This window comes from Anopheles moucheti, chromosome 3 (assembly GCF_943734755.1).
Source record: "Anopheles moucheti chromosome 3, idAnoMoucSN_F20_07, whole genome shotgun sequence".
NCBI lineage: Eukaryota > Metazoa > Arthropoda > Insecta > Diptera > Culicidae > Anopheles > Anopheles moucheti.
Window position 1 is genome coordinate 73586820 of NC_069141.1, and position 23189 is coordinate 73610008.

At 47.0% G+C, this 23189-nt stretch overlaps 1 protein-coding gene across 1 annotated transcript in view; it reads left to right on the forward strand.

The window, feature by feature from the left end:
• Window positions 1-23189, forward strand: part of LOC128300368 (homeobox protein araucan) — a 60506-nt gene that overhangs the window by 22142 nt on the left and 15175 nt on the right. The window contains exon 2 of the mRNA XM_053036396.1: window positions 15761-16153. Coding sequence (XP_052892356.1) covers window positions 15761-16153 — 393 coding nt within the window. The remainder of the gene's footprint in view (window positions 1-15760; window positions 16154-23189) is intronic.

Below are 23189 nucleotides of genomic sequence, written 5' to 3' on the forward strand. Positions count from 1 at the left end.
TTTGTCGTGCCGCGGTGGTTTGTTTTGCTTTCCATTTTATCGCCCCGGCTCGATCGGATCGGATAGATCGCTAGATCGACAAGGCCAAAAGGGGCAAAGATTCGCTTTCGGTGGGCGACGATCCGTTGCCCGGACAGGGCTTTGGCGTAGGTGGGCAGGGAGTGTGTGTAATGGCTTACTTCACATCGAGCGAACCACACCCAGGCGGGTCCGCCACGATGTTGACGATGACGACAATGGGTGATGGGTGATGATGATCGGCTCCGGGTGATGTGATGATCGCCCGGTTAACTAGCCAGCGCGACCATAACGTTTACCGTTTATCGACCGGTGGCGAATGTTAAAACTGATGTTGGTATTAATTTTATCGATCGTTTCGGGCTCCCTTCTTTGGGAATGGGCTGTGTTTTTTTCTAGCCGCGTACGTGTATGCATCATTTGTTAAATCGCACAGCGCGCCGTTAGTTACCATCTACCGGGGTGCCGGGGTGCTCAATGCTCAAAGCTCAATGAACAGCTTCGTTCGTTCCACGCTCGTTAGCTGAACGCACCAGCGTCTATAAAACGACGGTAGCCTTATTTGCTGTTAATTTATGATCGTGTAATACATAAATCATGTTCTCCTTTTTTCAAAACCCATCCAACTGACACCGCTCGGCTCGGTGGAGTTCCGTGGTGTGATGACGGTGTGTGAGGACTCTCATGGGAGTAGCTCTACCACGCCCGGTTGCTTCTGCGTCGTTCTGGCTTATAAAATGGACATGGTTAAGACTAGAAAATTAGTAAACGTAGCTTTGAAATTCCAAAACGATCAGCGTCAACCACAAACATCGAATTCTTGCAGTATCAATACCTAGACAACCAAAGTTACTCGGATTGTCAGTGCCTTGGGGTTTTATTCTGTATCTGGAATTCTTCGCAGTATCAAGTACTCTAGCAATTTGATATCAACTCTTCTCACCAGAATTACTCAAATTGTCTCACAGACTCAAAGCTTTCACTGTGATTCACCAGCCGAGAATCTGCTTGCTTTCGTCCAACGTCCAAGAAGATAGCAAGCAGAGTTCCAAGATCTCCAAGATACCTCAGCACACTCTAGCTCAACTGCAACAGGATCCCGAAAAGCTACTGACATTGCCAGCAAAAAAACAACCCTGTTTAGTGCTCTCGATGTGCGGAACCCAACGACATCAAGCCGCATCCATTACGGCAAGCCTCATCATCATTTGTAAGCTCGCGCGTACTTTGTTACACGCGCGCCTGCTTTGTGACCCTTGTGACGAGCTTACATTACCTGGTTTGCGTCATATACGCGTCGTAGCGCTAATGCGCACCAGACATGACACTGAATGTTCAAAACTTTAATTAATTAATAGGCCTTTATTTCGTCGCACCGCACCGCGGAGATGCGTCGCCGGGGGCTGGCTGCCTGGTGATCGTACGAAATCCCACACACGACATCATCATGTTTCAGCTGCTCATGACCGCTGCGCTGTTCGTGCGCGCGCGTGTGTTTGTACTGGTTTTTTGCTGATTTTTGTCTTTTTTTTTGTTGCATTTATTCGGTTTGTTACTTCACCACGAATTGAAGTCATGTCATGTTGTTCTGTGTGTGCACAAGCCGCTGGCCTGGCGTCAGTTTCGCGTCTCCTCAGTGAGGGCAGCAGCAATGAGGGCGGTAAAGGTATTGTTTTACAATTGCAAACTAATCCGGCAGAGGCACTGCGTTGAAGGGGTTGCATTCGTTGCTGTTGTTGTGCATGATCATGACGGTGTGTAATAAATACACCGAACGGTACAAACACTGGCCCACACCAGAAATAGAGATCTTGTGGCACGTGAGCCACCGAGTGAGGCACCGATGTTGGGGGGGTTGATGGGATTGCTACCAACTTTATGCTTGTTGTACTAGTTGTTTGTTTCCTCGCTTAGTCAGAGCAAATCGATGTAATTGAAGTCTGCACGAAGCTCCACGAAGCGAACCATTTCAATCCCTCCTTCCCCCCGTCCTAGCGGTTGTTCGGGCGGTTGGTTGGGGCGAAAAACGCAGGAGGTGGTTGGGGATACAGCTGTGGGCGGATTGGCTGTACGCCTAGGGCACCGAGTGTCTACGACCTCGAAACTAAGTCTTCTGTGTAATTTAATAGCCCAGCCAAACGCGCTGACTACAAAACGCTTCCCAAAGCCCTTCGAGGGGGTTCGCCTGGCGAAAGGATTGTTGGCAGCACGGCCAACGGAAAACAGTAAGGAAACCCCTTTCTGTCATTGTTTATTAACTGAAAACATGTTTCCCATTTTTATTTCTCCTTATTGGAGCCTTCCTTTTAAGTGCCCAAAACGACCAAATTTGGGATTTGGCAAATAAAAAAGCGTATCCACACCTGATTTCCTTCAAGTTCGTTTCTTTTGAAACGCGTTGTGGTTGGGTGTGGAAAAGGAGAAGATGAAGCTGAATACTGCCAGCTGCTGGTATTACACTTACAAATGCCGGACGGCCATTACCACCAGCGGTATTGATTAGACCAGATGCAATAAACCGCGCAACGCAGTGTGGAATCTATTTTCCGGTGGGTGCGCGCTAGAAAACAGCGCCCCCTAGCGGGGAGAAAAGGAAGCAGCACAAACAGGAAATCGCTTGCGGGAAAAATCCCAAACTCTGGCGCGCCGCAAGATGGCCGACCCTTTTCCTTCGTTTTGTTTTCCCAGTTCCTCGTTATGCAGAAGGTCGTAAAATGGCTCACGATGTGTATTAAGGCGTACACAAACACACACACACACATAGTGATGGAAATCATTTGCCACCGTCGTTCCGTTGCGTGGATAAACGGCTGTAAAGAGTGTATTTAACGATTTATTAACGAACGAATTTGAAGCAACAACAACAGCAGAAAAAAACAACCAAACACACCAATTCTCCAGTAGTAATAACAACATGGCCAACAAGCGCGCTCAACCGGCAGAACGCACCTTTTGTGCTAGGGGTCCCTTTTTGGAATTGCTCTCCGCCGCCAGAACACCAAGGGTTTGTCTAGGCGCAATCGTAATCGGAAAAGGGGGAAAAGAAAATGGCCATCTTGCCGATCTTGCTGTGAATGGGGGAATCAAAACCGGAACGCTACATGTTTGCGATAGAACAAATATGGCCTTGTTTAAAGTTTTTGGGAAAAACACAACATAACGGACCCTGACAGTGTTCTAAGCGAGAGAAAGAGAGGGAGAAAGAGAGCTTGTTTGGACGTGAAAATATAAAAACCCGTCAAATACGACCGTCAAGATAATTAATTTTATTCAAAGCAACGACTCCCTTTAAGGTGTGACCCGTACGGATGCATGCCCAACAGGGTGACTCGGGAAATTTTTCACTGCCAAACCGCACACACACACACACACGCCACGGACACACTAATAATCCCGTCGAGTTACACCGAAAAAATACAACACTACACTACCGTTGAGCACCTTTTGCGCGAGCAAAGTAATTATGGGCGTTGAATGTGATGTTCCAACTGGATAGCGCGACGTAACGTGCAACGAAAGCCCTCTCTGATGAAGATGCAAGGGGAGGGTGATGGACAAAAAAAAACTGGGTGCAAGGGGGTGGTCAAAACACGCAAACAAACCGTCGTCGTCGTCGTCATCGGCGATGGAAAATACTGAAATCGGATGAAAACGCAACGCGGGGTTTGGGGGAACAAAAGGTTTGACAAAAGACCATTACCACGGGGTCGCACGAGAGCGCGCAAGAGCAAGAATTACAAGCCCGAACACCACCATCAACACGATGCGGCCGTTTCCTCGCTTTGCTGCTGCTCCGGCACTATCCGTCACTGCCGCCATTTTCAAAACATCAGATCTGATAAGCATTAAAACATGAAAATAACATTAAATCTATACGGCAACCGAGGGGGGGGGGGGGGGGGAAGGGGGGTTGGTTTTTTCGCCCTGCATTTCAAGGGTCCTTTCCCCTCTATTTCTTTTCGCCCGCCCGATCGCCCATTTGGGATCGGTTGTTCCACTCATGTTTTTGCTTCTGGGTCCGGCCATAGTTTGAGGAAATAAGAATAAAATCAGCAACAAAAAAAAGCCACACACACACACACACCTCACCTCAAGAGATACATTTTGTCCCTCTCGGTGGAGCTTTCGCTTCGACTCGGGCAACGACTCTTCTGCGGCTAGATGTTTCCGGTTAAGTGTTTGTAGAAAAATGTTTCACACCATTGTACTGTGGATTTGATGGATGTTTTAATGTAAAAGTCGAGCGGTTCTGATTAAATAAGCAGCAGAAAGTGCAAAAATCGTACAAAGCACGAGTGTGTGTGTGGTTGCTGGCACTGGCATGACACTGTTGATGAGCATGGTTTTTTGCCAGAGTGCCGCGTGCCCAACATTATCTGCACACCAATGCAACAAGAACAACAAAAAACAGCCACCTCCCATACACGTGCTCGAACGTGTAAAACCCGACCATGGAAAAGCTCGAACCAGCAGCAAAACATGCACACACACAACAACGAAAAAAACAAGCCGAACCTGAAATCTCATTACGCGAAATAACATTATAATTCAATAAAAACTCATACATAACACATGTACCATCCATGTCATTTACCCGCGGGCCAAACCCATGGTACCAAGGAGGGAATTACATGAAGGGGAAGAAACGGGAGCGGGGGTGGCCGCCAGCTAGCAGAAGGGGTTAGCTACCTGGTTGGAAAGGACATGGGTGGAAGCCTGGAAAAAGCCTGTCAGTCGGTTTGTAATAACATTGTCCTCCGCTACGAGGCTTCAGCCATCGAATCAGCATTGAGGTTATGGACTCCTTTTTTCCCCCTCTCCCACCCCATTTCCTGTGTGCATCCTTCCTAACACACACAACCACACAACCACGTAGGGAAACGCAGTCAGTCAGCTGTCATGTAGAAAAGATCGTGAGTTTGCATGAAAGTGGCGAAAAAACCCGACCCCGGAGCGCACTATTCTGTTTGCGCTGATTTGTTTGATATGCCCCGATATGCGCTGGAGTTTGCACTGAAGTGGACCGGAGTGCAGGGGTTTGCCGGTGTGCCTTAATAAGCTGTCAGTCAGCATTAACATCAGTGCTGCGGTGCATTGTATGAGCAACACCGGCAGTGGTCCGTTTGAGGAACAAATGGGATACATCGAGCTCTCTTTCAAAACGGACTGCAATTTTTCAGGCATTGATTCGTGTTTTTCCAAACAAAACAAAATCTGCATCATGTAGAAAAATTTGTTAAATTCATTTCTTTTTTTTTGGTCCAAATTATTTCAAATTGATGCTAAAATGTATGTTTTTTTTTAATGTTCCTTTCCTTTTTGCCCAATCCGTGAACGACGACCGATACCACTCATGCTTGTGTGTGTGGTGTGATTCGTGTTCCATTTCTTAGCTGCTTTGTTTTTCCTGCCTCACCTAATGCAGCGCTTGCTATGCTTGGTGCAAATGGGTGTGGAGTCCATTTTCCAACCCAACAAAAAAAACCTAACAAAACATGCCTGCCTCTAAAGGACCTTCCACAGCGAGGCACAGCGAGAAGAGCAACCAAAAAAAAAAAGAAACGCTCACATTTCGCCGAAATGAAAGCAACAACGCCAACAAATCAAACAAAATAAACAAACAAAACAAACACGTACACCGTTGTCGAACAACGTTTTCCCGTCTGTTTGTTCGAATCTTGTTCGAATCGTTGTTCGGTTCTCACTTTCACGTTTCGCTTGTGCAACGCTTGTGTTTTTGTGTTATGGCTGCTTGGATGATATTTTCTTGCTTTAAACTTGCTGTTGTTGGCCACTTTTTGGTTTTTTTTTGTTTTGCTGTACAATTTTCACGCGCCACGATTGGGTCCGACATTTTCCACACACACTCAAATGTTTGAAGGTTCGTTTTCCACCTCGATATTTCGATGTTCTCTCTCTCTCACACACGCTTTCTCGCTCCCACTAAGCTGGTGTGTTCCCGTTTCCTGCCAGGCGATATCCGCCGGAACACGGCGGACACAACACCGCCGGTTGATTTTTTGAAAGGTATCTAGGAAAATTAATTTAGCGCCTCAATAAGCTGTCGGTTCAGGCGTGTTCGGTGTGATAATTGGTTTTGTTTGGCGTGCCTGAAATTGAGCCCCGGGTTGCGCGGGATTTTTCTGGTCGATTGTTTCATTTCGTTCGCCCTTTTCGGACGTGCTTTCACTCACCTCGAAAATCGACGGCACAGATGATCGCCCATTTCACACAGAGGAAAACAACAACCAAACATGGCGACCCCTCGGCGAAGGTCCTTGAAAGGTATGCGTCCCGGTGTTACGGTCAATTTGTTTCCCCGTACGCCAAGGTTGACTTTCTCTCCGGGGCGTTTGATGAATACATTCGTCACCTTGCTGGTGACGCTCAATAATGGGCAGCCGACAGCTACCCTGAACAACGCAAGCAGCGGATCGGGTGGGATTAGCAACGGATCAGAACCGATCGGAACCTTCGGTTGACTTTAGGTAAATCCGTCCGGATTTTATTCTGCTCTGGGAGTGTGTGTCTTCTGACAATTTGGCACAAAAGCATTGAAGTGTGAGTGGATGTGAAACAGAGCATAAGTGCGAAAGTGAAATTCCACGCAACCGAAGCAAGCAAATGTACAAACAATTCAATTAGTTTGAAGATCTCGGCAAGCAAACATTTGGTTGAACAATTTTTGCCGACGGCTCGAGCACCAGGCGGATCAAGGATCGTCACGATGAGAAGCGTTTGACAGTTTTGAGCAGTGTTTTCATTGCCCTCACTCAACGATCGGCCCCTTTCCTGCTGGCCAGCTGGCAGTGAAAAGCTTTCCTTTCAGCTGACTATTGAGCTGACCATTTGGCAGGGAATGTGGCAGATGATGTTGCCATTCTTACAAACTCCCCTTGAAACGGTTCCTATTCCGGAACGGAAGATCCAACAGCAGACCGTTTACAAAATTAATAAACCGCTCAACTACACAGCGCAACTGGTATTAACTGGCTGTTGATTGAATTCTACGGCAGCGTACGCAATTGAGTCATTACAGTCGCCGCGGATGACAACGGCCCACTGCCGCCGGCACCCCAAACGCATCATCTTTCGCTGTGCTACAATAATGCGCTCAGCAGAATGCGTGTCTTGCCTGCTTGCGCTAACGCCACCATTACTTGCATGGCATCTTGCGATATGTGTTGTAGAACTCGATCACTTAATCGAGCCTGTGAGCTTGTGGTACGCGCGTCTCTCTCCCTTTTTCGCTCGACGCTGATATTTAATACCCTGATCGCTCCACTGCTCAATCGGCCATCTTGCCAGCCATCGTTTGGCTACCGCCGGGACCTGGGAGGGGGGTGGTTGTTCGGGACCGTTTGGGAGCAACGATGTCAAATTACTTCAGCTTCACTGCGCAACTTCACTCCGTACATCAGTTATGCATGACTGATCGGCTTTTCGGTCTTGTGGTCGGTGTTGAGTTGGGCTTGAGGAGGGGATGAAGGGTGTAAGAGGGAGGAGGAAGGGGGAGGACAAATTAATAAATGGCCGCGATGCGAATACCAGGGTGTGTGTGTGAGCACGATCGCATCCCTTTCCTTCGTCGTCCGCCGTAAGCCATTGCCTCAGGGAGATAAGGCCGAGCAAAAGTGTGTAGCGCAGCGAACCGAGAAAAAGGGGAAATAAATCGATCATTACAATTAATGACTGCCCTTTTGGGCTAGTTTTCGTAACTGTTGCCAACCAAAACGTTCGTTGTTTGCTGCTCGCTTTCTCCCCCCCCCCCCCCCCCCCTCTGATTCTTCTCGTGCTGATGATCGGCAAAACCCGCTTGATGCTGCAGCAATGTCTGCTGGGTCTAGACCCTCGCGCACACACACACATTACAGCTTATGCTAACAGAAATGGGAGGGCTACACGACTGGCACCATTATGCTGCAAATGGGTGGAAAGAGATAAACTCCAGTGCGCCAGTACAACAACAAAAGGGGAAAACGATTATTTGCTAAGCAAGCGGTGTTACGATCCCTCCTATGTTTTCCGGTTCGTCGCTTGCTGTTGTTTGAGTTCTTCGCCTAGAGCGAAGTTCCAACTAGGGCCAACTGAAGCGTGAAGCGTCTAGCGAACGTGTAGTTACACATGTATCAGAAAATTGTAGTTAAAAACCCTCCGCCCAGTCTCCAGTCGCTTCTGCTTCTCTTCCACCGATTTCGAACACCAGCATGATCATGGCCGGAGTTCGGCGAGCAAGATCACTACCGTGGTGTGGAATTTGTTTCGGGGCTGCTTTTTTTCTCTCAATGCTGCCAAAGTCAAACACAATCTTCCATCTTTAGGGGGCGCCTCTTTTAATGCGCGTGTAATGAATACATTCTCGCACACCGAAGGGCTTTTGTTTATGCAACGTGGCGCGCAACATAGCAGCGAGCATAGCCTGCTGAAGCTGGGCGTGGTCTTAAATGTTCGTCTGTTTTTTTTTTCTTGTTGCCATCTGCCTTTTGTTGGTCTCGCGTACTGGAATCAAGTTTTTCTCACCTTTTCCCTCGACCGGGAATCAACCGGGAAGGGACCACTATTATTACAGTTGGTCCCGAGTGGTTTGGTTCGCCAGCAAAGGGGGTTTTAGCACTAAGCGCTGAAAATATGTGCAATTAGGCACGAATTCTCACTTTTGCTTAGCATCTGTAGAGCAGTGTGGTGCTTAATGCTCTTCCCGTTTCTGAAACGATGCGTTCTATGCGATTACCAACCAGTCGCACGCCGTGAGACAACGCCAATCGCCCAAACAAAAGCCCACGACCAGCCATTCTCACCGTGCGTGAAAGATTTCCGTGGCACGGGAAGGGGAACGGGTTTTTGTTTGTGCTCTGGTTTTTTTGCTACTTCTTCCTGCTTCTGCTTCTGCTTCTGCTGGAAAAAGCCCAGAAACAGGGCAGCGCCGGAGCAGACAAAAACTAGTAGTAAAACATAAAATGTAAAGCGTAATCCGATTATAATATTATTTCACGGTTTCCGACAAAATTTTCAAAACATACACAGCAGACCCACCGAGCAAATGCGCACAACGAACATGCCCGTATATAGGGGGTTGGTGGTTGGGGTAATGTTGTGCGAGAGGGAAAAGAGGAGGGAGGTGAACATTAAAACCTCCGATGACACGAAAGTGCGAACGTCAGTGGGACATGGGCCCCTGGCTAGGTCGGTTTTAAACCCCTTTCGGTCGGTGACATTGGCCTCCCTCCACAACGACACGCTACACAACGGTTTTCCGTAAAGGCTTAATAAGCCGATTGCCTTTTTAAGGCCCATTCTTGGCTCTAAGCTTCGATGTAGCAAAAGGGCTGTTACGGAAAGAAGCAAAAAAAAAAACAGGCCGCGAAAACCCGGAAAGAGAGTGTCTCTAAACACGGCGGAATGAAGAAGCCACCTAAATGGCAGCGCCATTAAAGCCTGACACAAGGACACAACCTCACCAACGGAAGGTGCATTTGCGTGTTTGTGTTTAGTGTGTGTTTTTTTCCTGTTTATAAATTGATTTTCAATTCTATGATGTCGTCCTCATTATCGATGGATTCTGCACGATTGATTATGGAATGCTCGAGGCAAAGAAATGATTTATGCGCTACTGCACAATAAATTTCCGTTACCAACGCCTTCCGTAATAGGGGCGAAAACGAATAAAACTATTGGCTCATGGTGTTGGTTAGTAACGCCAAAAACATATAACCGTACGCCCACAGTTCCACCTGGCCCGTATTGATGGTCATAAAATGTTGTTTCGTACGAGCGATCCGCGACATTTCGTGTAGTACACGGGTGGCATTACAAAGGGGCGGGCGTGTTGTTGGCGTGCAACGGTGGCATTAGGCTGAGGCGTGAAAGTGCTTCTCCAAACTAAAGACGTCCCTGCCACCGAGCCCTCTCCTCAAGCTGGGGAGTGGGAAGAACATTACATCGTTTCACCTTGTCCTTTTACGACACACCGTTGGCGCGTTTTGCTCGTGCTCCAGAATATTTTCCCGTGCGCCAAGCATAAACACCGGCGGGCTTCTATACGATCGCCTGAGTGTACAGGAGAACCACAAACCCCGCACACACGCTGGCGATGGCGTTTCAATTCAACGACAACCCAGCACACACAGCATAAGGCACTCGGTGAATACAACAAACCAAAAAAAAAAAAACACGTTCCGCCCGGAAAGCCGATACGGTTGAAAATCTGGCTGAAAATGTTGTGCAAATAAAAATATTTACCCAGATGGTGGTAAGCGTCCATGTTCCATCGGTTCATCAACGAGCGTTGACGCACAACGCAGACGCACCCCGGACGGGGCAGTGGGACGTTCCTGCATTTGGAATAGGTCGTAAAAATCACACATATTCGATTATGGAATGGTAAAAACCGCGCACCGAGCCAAGGTCCTCGAAACCATCCCGCTCCCCAGCATGGGTGAGTTCGTAATGGTAAATGGCAGTAAAAAGGCAGTAAGTGGCGCCATCTGGCGTATAGTTCTGCATAAGTGATCCTGAACCCCCGTGCCGGTTTGTGGCGGGGTGGCGCTTGTTTAATCAATAGCACACTATTTAAATGCACTCCAGTGTGTGTTCTCACGTGAAGCAGTACCGTAGTCAACAAATTTTATGCTACACTGTTTTATGCTCCCCACCATCATTCGACTGTAACAATGTTGGGGTTTTACGAAGATTATTTGTTGTAGTGAAACTTGGATATCTTGTTCTTAAAAGATATCAAAAAGGCAACTCAGCTGGAGTTCCAATTTTATTTTAAAGGGTTACTCAAATATGCTCAACTCGCTGATCTTTATTACTTATAAAAACTGATCACTATTACTTAAAACAATTCCAAACATTCCGCGTATTTACCAGCTCTGAATTTTACTCTTTTGAAGTTCATTAAATTACTGCTTCCTCCTCACATTTCCAAGATCTTCGTGGGGAACGGCTTTTCTCTGTCGACACCACCATCCAACACAGCCACTGCTTAAACTCGTTCGCCGACGCGCTTGGGATCGCGTTTTGATACGTTCTACAACACGATCGGGCGGATTGCTGTGCCGTGTTTTACCTGCCGTCGTCGATCGCCCATTTCTTATTTGCCCATTCCGTGCGGCTGTCCTGTCCACACCCGCCACGCTGCACCAGTGCCGTATCAAGATTTCAAGATTGCTTAGGATGGCTGTACCACCACCAGCCGCGGGACGCGGGACCGGGCAGAGCGCGCATCATCATCACGGTCCCGGCCTGTCGTCATCGTTGTCGTTATTTTAGTGTCAATTTTCATCCCAACCAACTCAGCCACGAAGCCACCTCAGAGAGTGTTGCCGAGCGCCGGCGAAAAGGTTTTTGATCTCCACGGTACCAACCGGGCCGGGTGGTGGTTGTCCGCGCTGTTACCACCGGGGCATCACTTCGGTGTGCCGGGGGCGGGAAGCAGGCTGGAAGCCCGGAAGACCGCTTCGTTTGAATAAATAAGCGCTGGGAAACAAGAATTTTATTGAAAATGGCCATTTGTCGATTCCGTTCCGTTCGCGTCCTTGCCCTTCCATTTGACCTCGCGCTAAGTAACCGAAAACCGAAACCCTTTCGGGACGCTTTTGGGGACACCGTCAGTCCCAAGGCGAGGCGTTGCTGGTGAGTGAAAGAGATCGGTCGACAAATGACAAAATAAAATATTAATAAAACACCGCAACTGAGTAGGCCGCGCCGGAATGGTTCACTAAGAAGCTTCCATGTTTCTTGCCGACCTTCGGTCCTGATCTTCGCTTGAGACGGGCCGAGTCGGTCTATTTCCCCTCACCGTTCGAATGATGAAAATCGCTATTCCCAATGTGCCGCGGTGTTCTTTTTGTGAAACACTAGACGCCAAACCCGTTCCCGTTTCTTCCCTGCCCGTTTCTTACTATCCCCACGAACAGCAACATGGACTTCTTCCTTGTCTCAGCTTTCGTCTCAGCATTCCAAGCGCTTTAAGCTGTCATCGTGTCCAAAGTTCCGTCGCGAGTTTGTGTCGACCCCGCGAAGGTGTCGAGAGTGGCCAAGCTTTCGCCACGATGGCGGGATACGTCTGGGTGCCACTGATCGATGGGTAGAAGTTTTAAAAACCCGGGTCCCGAATTGGATTAATTTCGATGCTCGTTTTGTAATTGGATTTTATGTTCAATTTATTATTCCGCCATTGCTCTACTTTTCCCCTAAGGGGCAAACCAAAATGCGGGTACTGTTAATTTCAATTAAAACTTGTCACCGGGACCGGGTTGGTTGGGGTTCGCTGTAAATTCGAAGATAGATACGCCTCGTGTTCGAAAAACACATCTACAAAACCAACCGTACCGATGGGGTTCCATTGAGTGGAGATATTTTTAAACATACCATACCATGCAGACACCATGTTTGATCAGTGTCCTTATAACCGGCGAACCAACTTCGACCCGTGCCCGTGCGTCTTCGAAAGCCCCCCCCCCCCCCCCCCTCCCCCTCGGTCGATCGACACGCCGAAGGGAAATTCAATCAATTTTCTGCTTATCAATCAGTCAACTCATTGCCCGGACAAGGTTGACAACGGACAACGACACGACAAAACACGGCGTACTTTGTCCGAAACACAAGTCGCACACGCTCTCGCACACAGAATCGCACCGTACAACGACGGTACAAGCTACTTCCTTCGGTGTGCACACCCCGATGCAACCCCGATCAAACCCTACCACGCCCTACCGAGTGACCGCATGTGTTACATTTGATTGCGAGTATCGGTTAGAAGAAGAAAAAACGGTTAGCAAGCTTTCTTGAAGGTGTCTAGATAAGTGTCAAATAGGTGAAAACGAGCTTGTTCGCTTCGAAAGGCCCCGAATGATAGATCGGTCAACATGCGTGGCTCGATAACGATTTCACTGTGACGGACCATTGTGGCAGTGGGGTCGAACAAGGGGAAGTGAGAGGGGAAGGTTTCGATCCCGATCGAACATCGCCCATTGCGGTAGTTTAGTTTTTGATGTTAGAGCTTGTACACTTGAAGAGCTTCCGGAATGGGCATGGGGTTGAGTTGCTCGAGTTGCTCGGACAATGAGCGAAGACACAGCGTTACAAGTCCGCGTGAAGTCAATTCCATTTTCAAGGCTTGTCAACTTTAGGTTTAACGGTTTGCCTTTTGTAACACTTCAACTACCTATACCCGCAAGGTGTCGCCGAGATCAAATGGATGGTGCGGAAAGATGTCCGCAAACACGACGACCGCCTTTTGGACTGTTTCCTGTGTGAAATGCTCTACATTTAATTCCAACGTTTGAAACTCCACACCGCTTTAACAAAATAGTTTCTGTTGCTATAAATAAATCTCTTATAAAGAGGTAGATTTTTTAACAATAAAATGATTCCCTTTGGAACTCCTTTCCCCAATTATCCCCCCTCTTCAGGGGTGTAATTTATTTATATTTTAAACCATAATGTGCCTCCAAATAGGCACGTTCATGTTGCATTTTGCAAAACCGTACCACGGTGCACGATGGTTGGGCAAATATTTATTTCCCTTTGCCCAGTGCCCCAGGAGAGCACACATACACGCGCACACAAAACCCTTCGAACACTGTGTGTAAATAACGCTCGAGCCATGTTCGTCCTCAACCGAATGTGTGATGCATTTGCACACGTACCGCTGAGCTGCACCTCAGATTTGTAAGTGCTTTTTACACTGCAACACATCTGATATGCTTTCAGCTTTGGCGGAGCCCCGTTCCCGTGGTGCGGACTCACGCGCAACATATCGCGAGCCTAATTTGAGGACATCGTTGCGGAACTGTTGCGCCCGTGCACGTTGGCACGTTGTTTGAGCGAGCGTTGCAAGTTATTACATGCATCGATGTGTTGTTTTTTTCTTCTGTAGGAAAAACATCACCACACCAGGTCCAGGTCTGTTTTTGCCACACAGCAGACCGCACTGTGGTGTGGATGGATGGTGAACTGAGATAGGAGCACAATTTTAATTATGTTTTCAATGCAAAACCATAGTAATCATATTATTGCGCTAAAGTACTTACCATTGAAAGGGATTTCAAGCGAAAAGCAATTGATTGGTCGTACAAACAAAACGGTTATGATCTATTTCTACTGACAACGAAGTTCTCAGACAGAGTTTTAGACAAGTAGCGTCGTTGATCTTCACTTGTCCAAATCTGGTATCAAATCCCCTGAGAACTGATGTCCAGGAAGTCATCTTTAATTCTTCAATTAATTTGTAAGGTAGCCAGTATATGGAGTAGGTCTCAGCTCTCAATAAAGAAGATATAAACGGATGTCTTGAAGATTCCTCACTAAATTCCTCTATTTTAAAGCAACGAGAGATCTCAGTGTCGCGAAACTGCATCCAAACACCCTCCCCACATCAAATGCATCGGAGGATCTTAGAGTTCCTGCTGTGTGTGTGTGTTAAATAAACAATACGGCCGTTGAGTTTGATTTTCTAGGTGACCGTCGCAGTGTTGTCGAACATGGTGTGCAAGTTCGTCGCCGGTTTTGTCATTGCCCAGCGCGCGAGTGTTGCTCCCTGTTATCAATGACTGCGCAACAGACAGACAGAACGTTGTTCAATTTTTACCAGCGCTGGGGTGAGAATAAAAAAAAATAAGGTGGAAACGCGAAAGGTTCCCTGCTGTGCCCCCACTCTACACAGTGCTACTGCCGTTGCATGCCAAGAGCGGTTCCAAGCTACGGGCTGTGTGCCTTTCTACGTTCCGGTGTTGAAGGCTCCCTGATAAGAAGTTGTCCGGGTTGCCTTGCAGCAGCTCGCCGATGTTCGACCGCTGTGTTTCACATCGCGCACTAGTTACTTAAGCCCCGTGTGTTTGCACATACTCAAACCAATCACAACAGCCACACACACGTACACCTCACAACCCCTGGGGTGGACCTCGGTTATCGATCGTGAGGATGCGGTATTTGTAATTACATTAAATTGGTTCACTTTATATGCGTACGTGATTTATAGAGTCAATATTGATAGGGAGCATTATGGGTGAGGTGGCGCGTATTTGCCCAGAGCGCTCCTCTCAACACCTCTCGCCGACCGATCAGGGCGCGTTAGAAAAACGGTTGCCAAGAGTGCACCGCAGGCCGGACTACTTGCACCGAACCGGTAGTCTTCTTTTTTATCCTTCTTCGGCGCGGAACCCCTTTCCGCTGATAATGCTACCTCCTCCCACCCCCCCACACCGCACCCTTCAAAGGGTGATTATGTCTGTCACGATTGATTTTGACATTTGACATGCGGTTGACAGTTGCCAATATCGAGCAATCCAAGCAACCCCATCCATATTCCGGTCATGATTGCTTGCGCCTTAATCATGTTATTATTGCGTTCCTTCAGGTGCGTGTTCTTGTCCGGCTGCATGTAAGTGGACTGTTCGATGCAGGGCTCTCCACTCACCTGTTGGGGTTTTTTTTTTGTTGTTCTTCTCTCTGCTCGTTCATCACGCACTGCCTCGCGTTACCGACCGATAGACGGTTAGGCAACACAAAGCAAAAATTAAAACATGTGACCCACCTGCAATCGTCACGTCCCTTCTGAAGGGGACTCTCGAAGAGCAGCGCAATTTCAGGCGTGCAATAATTTGTTCCGAAGTTCTCGCCCGCCTTGATGAGGCAGTTAAAATTGTATGTTTCAAATGATCGCTTCGAAGGTATGGTCGTTCAATCTCACTCATCCCGTTTGTTTCTTTTCCCTTTGCTGTAATTTCCTTTTCAGAGCACTACACCGACAGTACCGTCTGCGCCATCATCACCACCGACAGCGCCGGTTGCGATGGCCGTCACAACAGTTCCCCCCAGTGCCCGGAGTGCGTCGCCCTGTTCCGCCACGTCCGGTCCACCGACGGCGGGTCCGGGTGGGGCGGCGGGCGGTTCCGGCGGTCGCTGCTGTGATACGGGGCGACCCATCTTCACCGATCCCATCTCCGGCCAGACGGTGTGCTCGTGCCAGTATGATCTCATCAGCTACCAGCGGTTAGCGAGTGCCGGTATAGCCGGCCCCGGTGGTGTACCGCTCTCGATGTACAGTGCACCGTACTCGCCGGAAACGATGGCTGCCTACTTCCCGGCCATCGGTGCCGATCAGGCTCCGTTCTATGCAAATCCAGCGGTAAGTTGTGTCTTTATGCATTTATTCATTCTAATATGTGAAAACTCCGCTAATTTTAATCGAAATTTCATAATTATTTGTCGAAAATCATTGAAAATATGACAATAATATCAAGAAGAACTAGATCTTTAATGACAAAATGGCTAACATTTAAAGTTAAAAAGCGGATTGAAGTCAATTTCATCGGTTTTTTTATTTAAAATCAAACAACTTTATCTCATCAAGCCCAAGTCGAGTCCATATTGTTGTCCAGAATACCTAAACTAATTTTACGGTCAAGTTGTTCCAATTTCTCCGAGAATTGCTGGATACTTCATCAAATCTCATATCAAGTCGATACTTCAATCCAGACTCGAAAAACCTACTCTCTTTCTAAAGGATTTGAATTTATTCTCCAAGGTATTGAAAATCTTCAAGGTATCTTGAGGTTCTTCACAGGAGAACAATTGATGCTCACAAATATCGGACTTCTATTAAATGTTGGAATGTATTTTGTAGCCAGAACAACAATATAAATTGGATGATGTTAATTCAACCACATTAAAAAAAACACTCATCCGCGAAAGTTGACAACCAGTCCCGCTAGTTTTGTCACATTTCTGTCGCAATCTCAGACAGAAAGCAACCTGTTTTTGTTCTACTTGGCAAACGTTTATTTAATGCAACATGCAGCTCCCGAACGTTCGCAACAATGTTTCGGTGCTACAATCCGTAACACTGTAGATACGAAAGCGAACAAAAATATCATACAACGGAACATTATGTACAATCTGTGACCTATGCGCGGGTGTTTTTATGATTTTAATCCACCGCCGCTTCCATTCGAACTTTGCGTCTTTTGCGATATGCGCGAGCGAAGAAGGTGGGATAGGGAAAATGTGACTACAGACCGCTAGTTATTGTACTACTGTAAAAAGTTATCACTTCGTTTGTGGAAAAAAGAAACAGAAAACATAAATTTTTTACACCATGCCCTCACACACACACAGACATGCTTGTGAAGGTGATGAAGACAAGTTATAAAACCTAGGTTTTCACTATCAAAAACGAGCTGCGTGAGGGACGGAGCGAGAGAAAGAAACCCGCATACGCGAGATCGGGTGGACGGGTACAAAATCGGTAGTCCAACAATGTTCGTACGGATGTTGGACAACCCGCAACCAAACCCGGGAGGCGAAAAACCCCCCATCGAAACCCCACACTCGAACACTATCGAAGCGTCCGGTCCGGTGTTCGGCTATTCGGGGCTATTGTTCACCGTTTTGTAAGCATCTGTGCCATGTATGGCGTATTCCTCTCTTTTTTTCTGGTATGTTGCTGCTACTACTATTCCACATGCACACGACAGATAACCGACGATGAACATGACCATAATGTGAGCATGAGGTTGTCATAATATGGCGTTACTATTGCGTGGCGTGGTTGGTAACGGCAGATAATTGGAGTATGGTTTTGCAAGGGCCTTTTTCGAGACGGAGGCGAACCATTTTTTTGATAACATTAATCGCCAAAAACTAGTTTTGTGCTAACGAAATGAAGTCCAAAACCAAACTCACCCCCCCTCTAAATGGGGCTGACCGACATAAGACGACAAGCGTGACAACGAATTCCAAAGATTAAAATACGGCAAACGTGCAAGCAGCCGGGCGTTTATCTCATAATCTCCAAACAACACGGGAAGCTTCCAAATCATCATCATCATCATCATCGCTTTTTTCCCTCCCCAAAACAGCGGTATGATGATGATTGAATCAATAAAAAAAATTACCATCGATTAGCATAAATAATGTCTTAATTTAATCAAATGTTATGTTTATGCCTTTCAAATTTTCGCTTGCTCTCGATGTCACTTTTTAGCTGCTTTTTTTTTGCTTTTGTCCCTTGCTCGGTTTCTGCCGTGCTCGGGTATATTCGACAGCCAACGTTGCGGGGGAAAAATTTATGAATAATGCCCAATCAATTTATGTCGCGCCGGCAATCTCCATCCAGCCGGCGGCGCGGGTCCGTACGGTTGTGCCGGACCGTAAGCTGACCATCCGCACCCTGTAGTGGTCCCGTCGTGAATGGAACCATACTCCAACAAACAAAAAGGACAAAATCCCTCCGTTTTTCTCACTTATCCCGATGGAAGCACCAAACAAAAAAAAAACTGGAAAAAAAGCCGAGAGCCTGATTGTTGTTAAGCTCCACTTCCATTCACCTCTAACGAGCATCGGACCATAATGTTGCCTTTTGCTTCATTCTCATCTCATTGAATGCGGACCCCCGGTAACCATAGTTACCGGAGCCTTCAGCGCGCAGAGGAACCCGAAAAAAACCCCGTACCAAAACACATGACAGCACATAACGCAGCAGGGAAGGTACGGAATGATTCGAATTCGATTGTTCAGCGGATCGTCGCTCGGGACGGGAACTTTTCGGGTTCCCCCACGGGTTGGTCGGTGCAGTCCAGCGCTGGAATGTCCACACGTATGCGACGAGATGTTTGTTTTGTTTGATCCGGCGTACAGGCTTACACACATCGAACATGAATGAATATCATCGGACCGTGGACATCATTTCGGTAGGGAAGGGAAAGTAAACTAAACAGTATCATAAATTTAAGGCTTGTTAATAAAATGCATGATAACTATAAATTTTTTTGACGTTCTGTTTACATTTCGTTTCCCTCTCGCGGTCAACCCTTCCCGTCGTCAGGTGAATAGACCCGAAGGCCTGATCGCAGCACAATCAGGCAACGAAACCAGCTTGAAGGAAGCATAAAGGAATGGAAAAGTGTGCGTTTGTGTTGTTGTTAAGCAGTAGACTTTGAATAAACGGGGATTTTTCTTTCGTTTGCTGGTGGTGATTGCTAGGGTTTCGTTCTGCGTCCTTCAACCCACAATCTGTTTTGACGGGGGCATTCTCAGCCCAGCCCATTTGCTTAAATGATCATTTAGAGGTGTTAATCTATTTCCAACACAATCGTTTTGGAGCTTTGGAAGTGGAGATTCAGTTCGATTTCGGAGCACCGATTCCTCACCCTTTTTTTTTTTTTTTGGGTGACTTGGTGCTTGCAAAATGCTTTTGCTTGACGAATATCAGCATAAAGCAACAATTTTTATAGCACTGTTAATCATCCTGCACTGTACACTGTCAAGCTGAACGCTTAACGACGCACGCACACTACAGCCCATTGGATGGCGCGTTCGCATCCATAATAGCTGCATCATAATTGTGATGCGCGAGTTGATCACTTCATTTCCCGTGCGTTCAATATGCGTGTGGTGGGCTTTTCAACAGCGGGGAGGTACGCCGAGTGACGAGGTATATTTTTATGAATCAATTATGCAAAGACACACATGCTTAATGTCCCACTTTATGACCCTTGTTACGATCGAGTGATCGTAATCGTGCGCAGGGGTTTCGCTGGTGAAAGTCGCGTACGTCTAACCCGTTGTGGGGTGTTTAGAACAAGAAAATGGTTTGTAAGACGATCCACCATTCACCTGTCAGTAAGATACGCCTAATGTTGTACCTTGTATGCGGAAGAAAACTTTCTTCCATGGCTTAGGACTTCCTCCAGGTGATTAGGATTAGAAGCAATAGGAAGGAGCAAAAGCAGTAAAAAAAGCACACACGACCTTCCTTCCTGACCACCTATGAGTGACGCAGTTGTTGTTTTGTTTATCTTTGACTTCCATCACGAACTTCCACCACGGCGGTGATAAGTGTTTTGCTCCCAGGTGAATAGGTCAGATCGATGAAGTCATGATGGGCAGCGAAGCATAGAGATGTCCATGTTTTCTCCCTCACCGCGTCAAACAGGGTGCATATTATCTGGCCCCTCTGTAAGTGACGACCTTTCGACTACGTCAAACACACCTCTGCCCGGCTCCTTGAGGAAATGAAAATATGAGACAGCAATAAAAATAAAAATTACTGCCGTACGTACGTACAATTTATCTTAACCATCTTAACCGCTGACAGCCTCCAGGGAAATATCGCCCAAAAGCGGTGGCCCGCAGGAAAATTGGACGAAAACAGAAATGTTTTCAGCCGATGGAAAGGAATTTCTAAATCGAAATTTCTTTACTCCATTCACTGTACCGTGTACGTTGCTTTTTTTCGCCTCCTCCCTAGAGACAATTTCAACCATCGGTGGGTATCTAGACCAATGCCGATGGGTTCTTGTGGCGTTTGAGCACTTAAGCACTGCGTGCATGCATAATTTATGAAGAGACTTTCCTGAGCACACACACAGGACGCAGGAAGAGGAATAAAAACTCCCCAAAAGCGTCCCTTGCATTGAAAGGTTTTGCGCTCGAACACGAAAAAAAAAGCCTCAAATTATCTGTTTCCGCATTCATGTTGCATTCGGCGTGTTTGGTTCTCTTTTTTTCCCCCCATCACGGTTTCTTTCGGATCTGAAAAAAAAAACCCTTCACCATACGCGTAAGGGGCGCTGCTGTATAAGATTGTTCCGTTTATGGTACTTCTTCAAAAGTGAGCAGCTTCAAAATGCACGGTTATATGCTTAGCGTTTACAACCTGTTTACGATGATGACCGTAACCGCCCGGTGAAGTTTTATGACTTCATTTGCCTGGCCGCGCTGACGGCTGTTTTAATACCATCTGCTGGGGATGGTCGGTGGGCGCCTAGGTCAGCTCCTCGGCGCACACAAAATCCGTCGTCCCCGGGGACCAACGATCGCTGCATTGTTCCCTGGGTTGCACTACCCCGGGCGTAACGATGCGATAAAAATCCCACAGCCGAAGGACATGAACAAATGACAATTGTTTTATGGTCGAATTGCGTCCTCGTTTTTTGCCGGATGTGAGTGTGATTGTGGAAGAAGCTCTGCCAAGCAGGGGTAGAAGTAAAAGAGCGAAGAAAAAACAGCAACCCGATGATGTACAACAATCAAACAAACAATTCGCGTTCGACTTGTGAGGTCTTGTTCAGCGCAGGGCTAGGCAATCCTTGGCAACCGGATCGCGCCAGGGGGGAAACGCGGTGAAAACGACGCGGTAGATCGACTCCAGACGATGCTGATCGGGCTTAATCGTTGACCACCGGTGGTGGTTGTTTGTATTGTAAACTACGCTAACATAATACCGGCCCTGTTCGAACACGGTTCGCCTCATACAATAACATAAACTGTTTGCAACGTGCAGCGTTGCGCCACAAAGTGCTCGCGCCCAAGTCTACGCGCGAGCGTGATCTGTTTCTATGCGATCCCGGGGTTGTGATGCGTCTCCGCCATCAGACGATCTTCGAATCGATCAAACTTATGTTGCTGCTTGGAACGATCATCAACCACTGAGGGCACCAAACAATATGTTTTCTGCAAAAATTCCACTTGGGAAAACAGTTTGGGTTTTTTGTTTTTGCTCCCAAAGTCACGTACAAACGTCATGGCTTCGAGCGTGTGTTGGGATTGTGTGTGTTTGTGTGGCTTAGTGTTTATGTTGCAAGCTGTGATAACCATCCACACTGGCAAACATATGAAGCGTTCTCCTGTTCCTGTTTTTTTTTTTCGCTGACGCTGAAATAATATTTTTCTGTTTACACTCTTTTGCTTGTAAAAATTATGAATGATTTCTCTGTAATCGCGGGTTCCGGCGTGGGTTTGTGCCGATGCTTTTTTTTCGGTTGCACGCGCACCAATGCTAACCAAACCCCGGGCCGTGATTGTTGGATAATGTGCACGTCGTGGCCTCGCGATAGCACACAAAACTGCACGCAACGTAATGCCCCCCCCAGTTGCACCGCAAATAACCTTACAACGCACCGGGGCAAAAGGGCGTGCATTGGTTAAACTCTGCGCCACCGGTATGTCTCTTCGAAAAGGAACAGAAAAAAACGACCACATAACATCAGGAACGAATACAATTTATGTTAACCTAACGCAGTGTCAAGGATTTGCATTTTCGGTCAGCCAGCAAAAGGTTACAGTTCCATCCGTCTGGCTGCTTGGCCCTGGCTGGTCTGTGGCCAGGTTGTTTGTTGATTTGTTCCGTCGTTTGTTTGCTACCGGGTGGGGGTTTGTTTCGTATCGTCACGCTACGATTAAGTTAAATGTTTGAAAATAATGTCACACTGCTATCTAACTGCTCAACTCCGCTACGATAGTCGCCCGTGTAGTTCAAAACCACGATCGACAGTGATGACTGCTACGGCTGCACGAGTTGCAAGTATTATACTATGTTGATATGTTTTTGAAGAAGTTCCTCGTGCAGTCGAGTTGGAACCATCAACATAAAAGTATAAAAGCATTTATTCGCAACTCTTTACCAGGGCACGTTCCTGGGAAATTCAAAAGGTACTGGAGAAAACTTGGAACAACTACACTGTTATGACCGTAAACTTGTATATCGTGGACATCTTAGAGTCTTAGCCTTAGAGATCTTAGTCTTTGAGGGACTTGCCACATAGTACTCAAGACAGTAATTATCCAGATCGTAGAATTCGAGGCCACAGTCAGATAACTCGTAATAAACCAGCTCTGATTTGCGTCCATGTGAAGTGGGTCTGGAGAGCGTTCAATCAGATCTAATTATAGACATCATTCAAACAAACGAGAAATCCTTGAGAACTTCTGGAGCGATCGTCTAAACCCGTCAGTATCTCTACAAAATAGTCAAGGCTCTGAATATTCTTCAAGGATTTTAGTGCAAATCTATCCGGAGGATAAGCACTTGTAATCAACAAGACATAAGAGATTGCTACGTACTGTGGAATACTTGTGACAAGATTATATTCAAAATATCTCACTATATTATGAAACTTTATTCGCAACAACTTGTATGGCGATTTTTTTTTAAATTGTAACGCTATTGTCTGCCTAATATCACACCTCTAAAACCTCCTCAATGTACATGCTCCAGAACATTTCTACTTTTTGTGTTTGACAAGTACTCAATGGCCACAAAGTCAACCCAAAACGTGTCAGCGTGTCAAAGCGTGCCTACGCGCCGAGGCTAACACACATCGGGCGCAGCGCTAATAATCCCGCCTGACCTTACCGAGGCGGCCGTACGGGCAGAAATATCA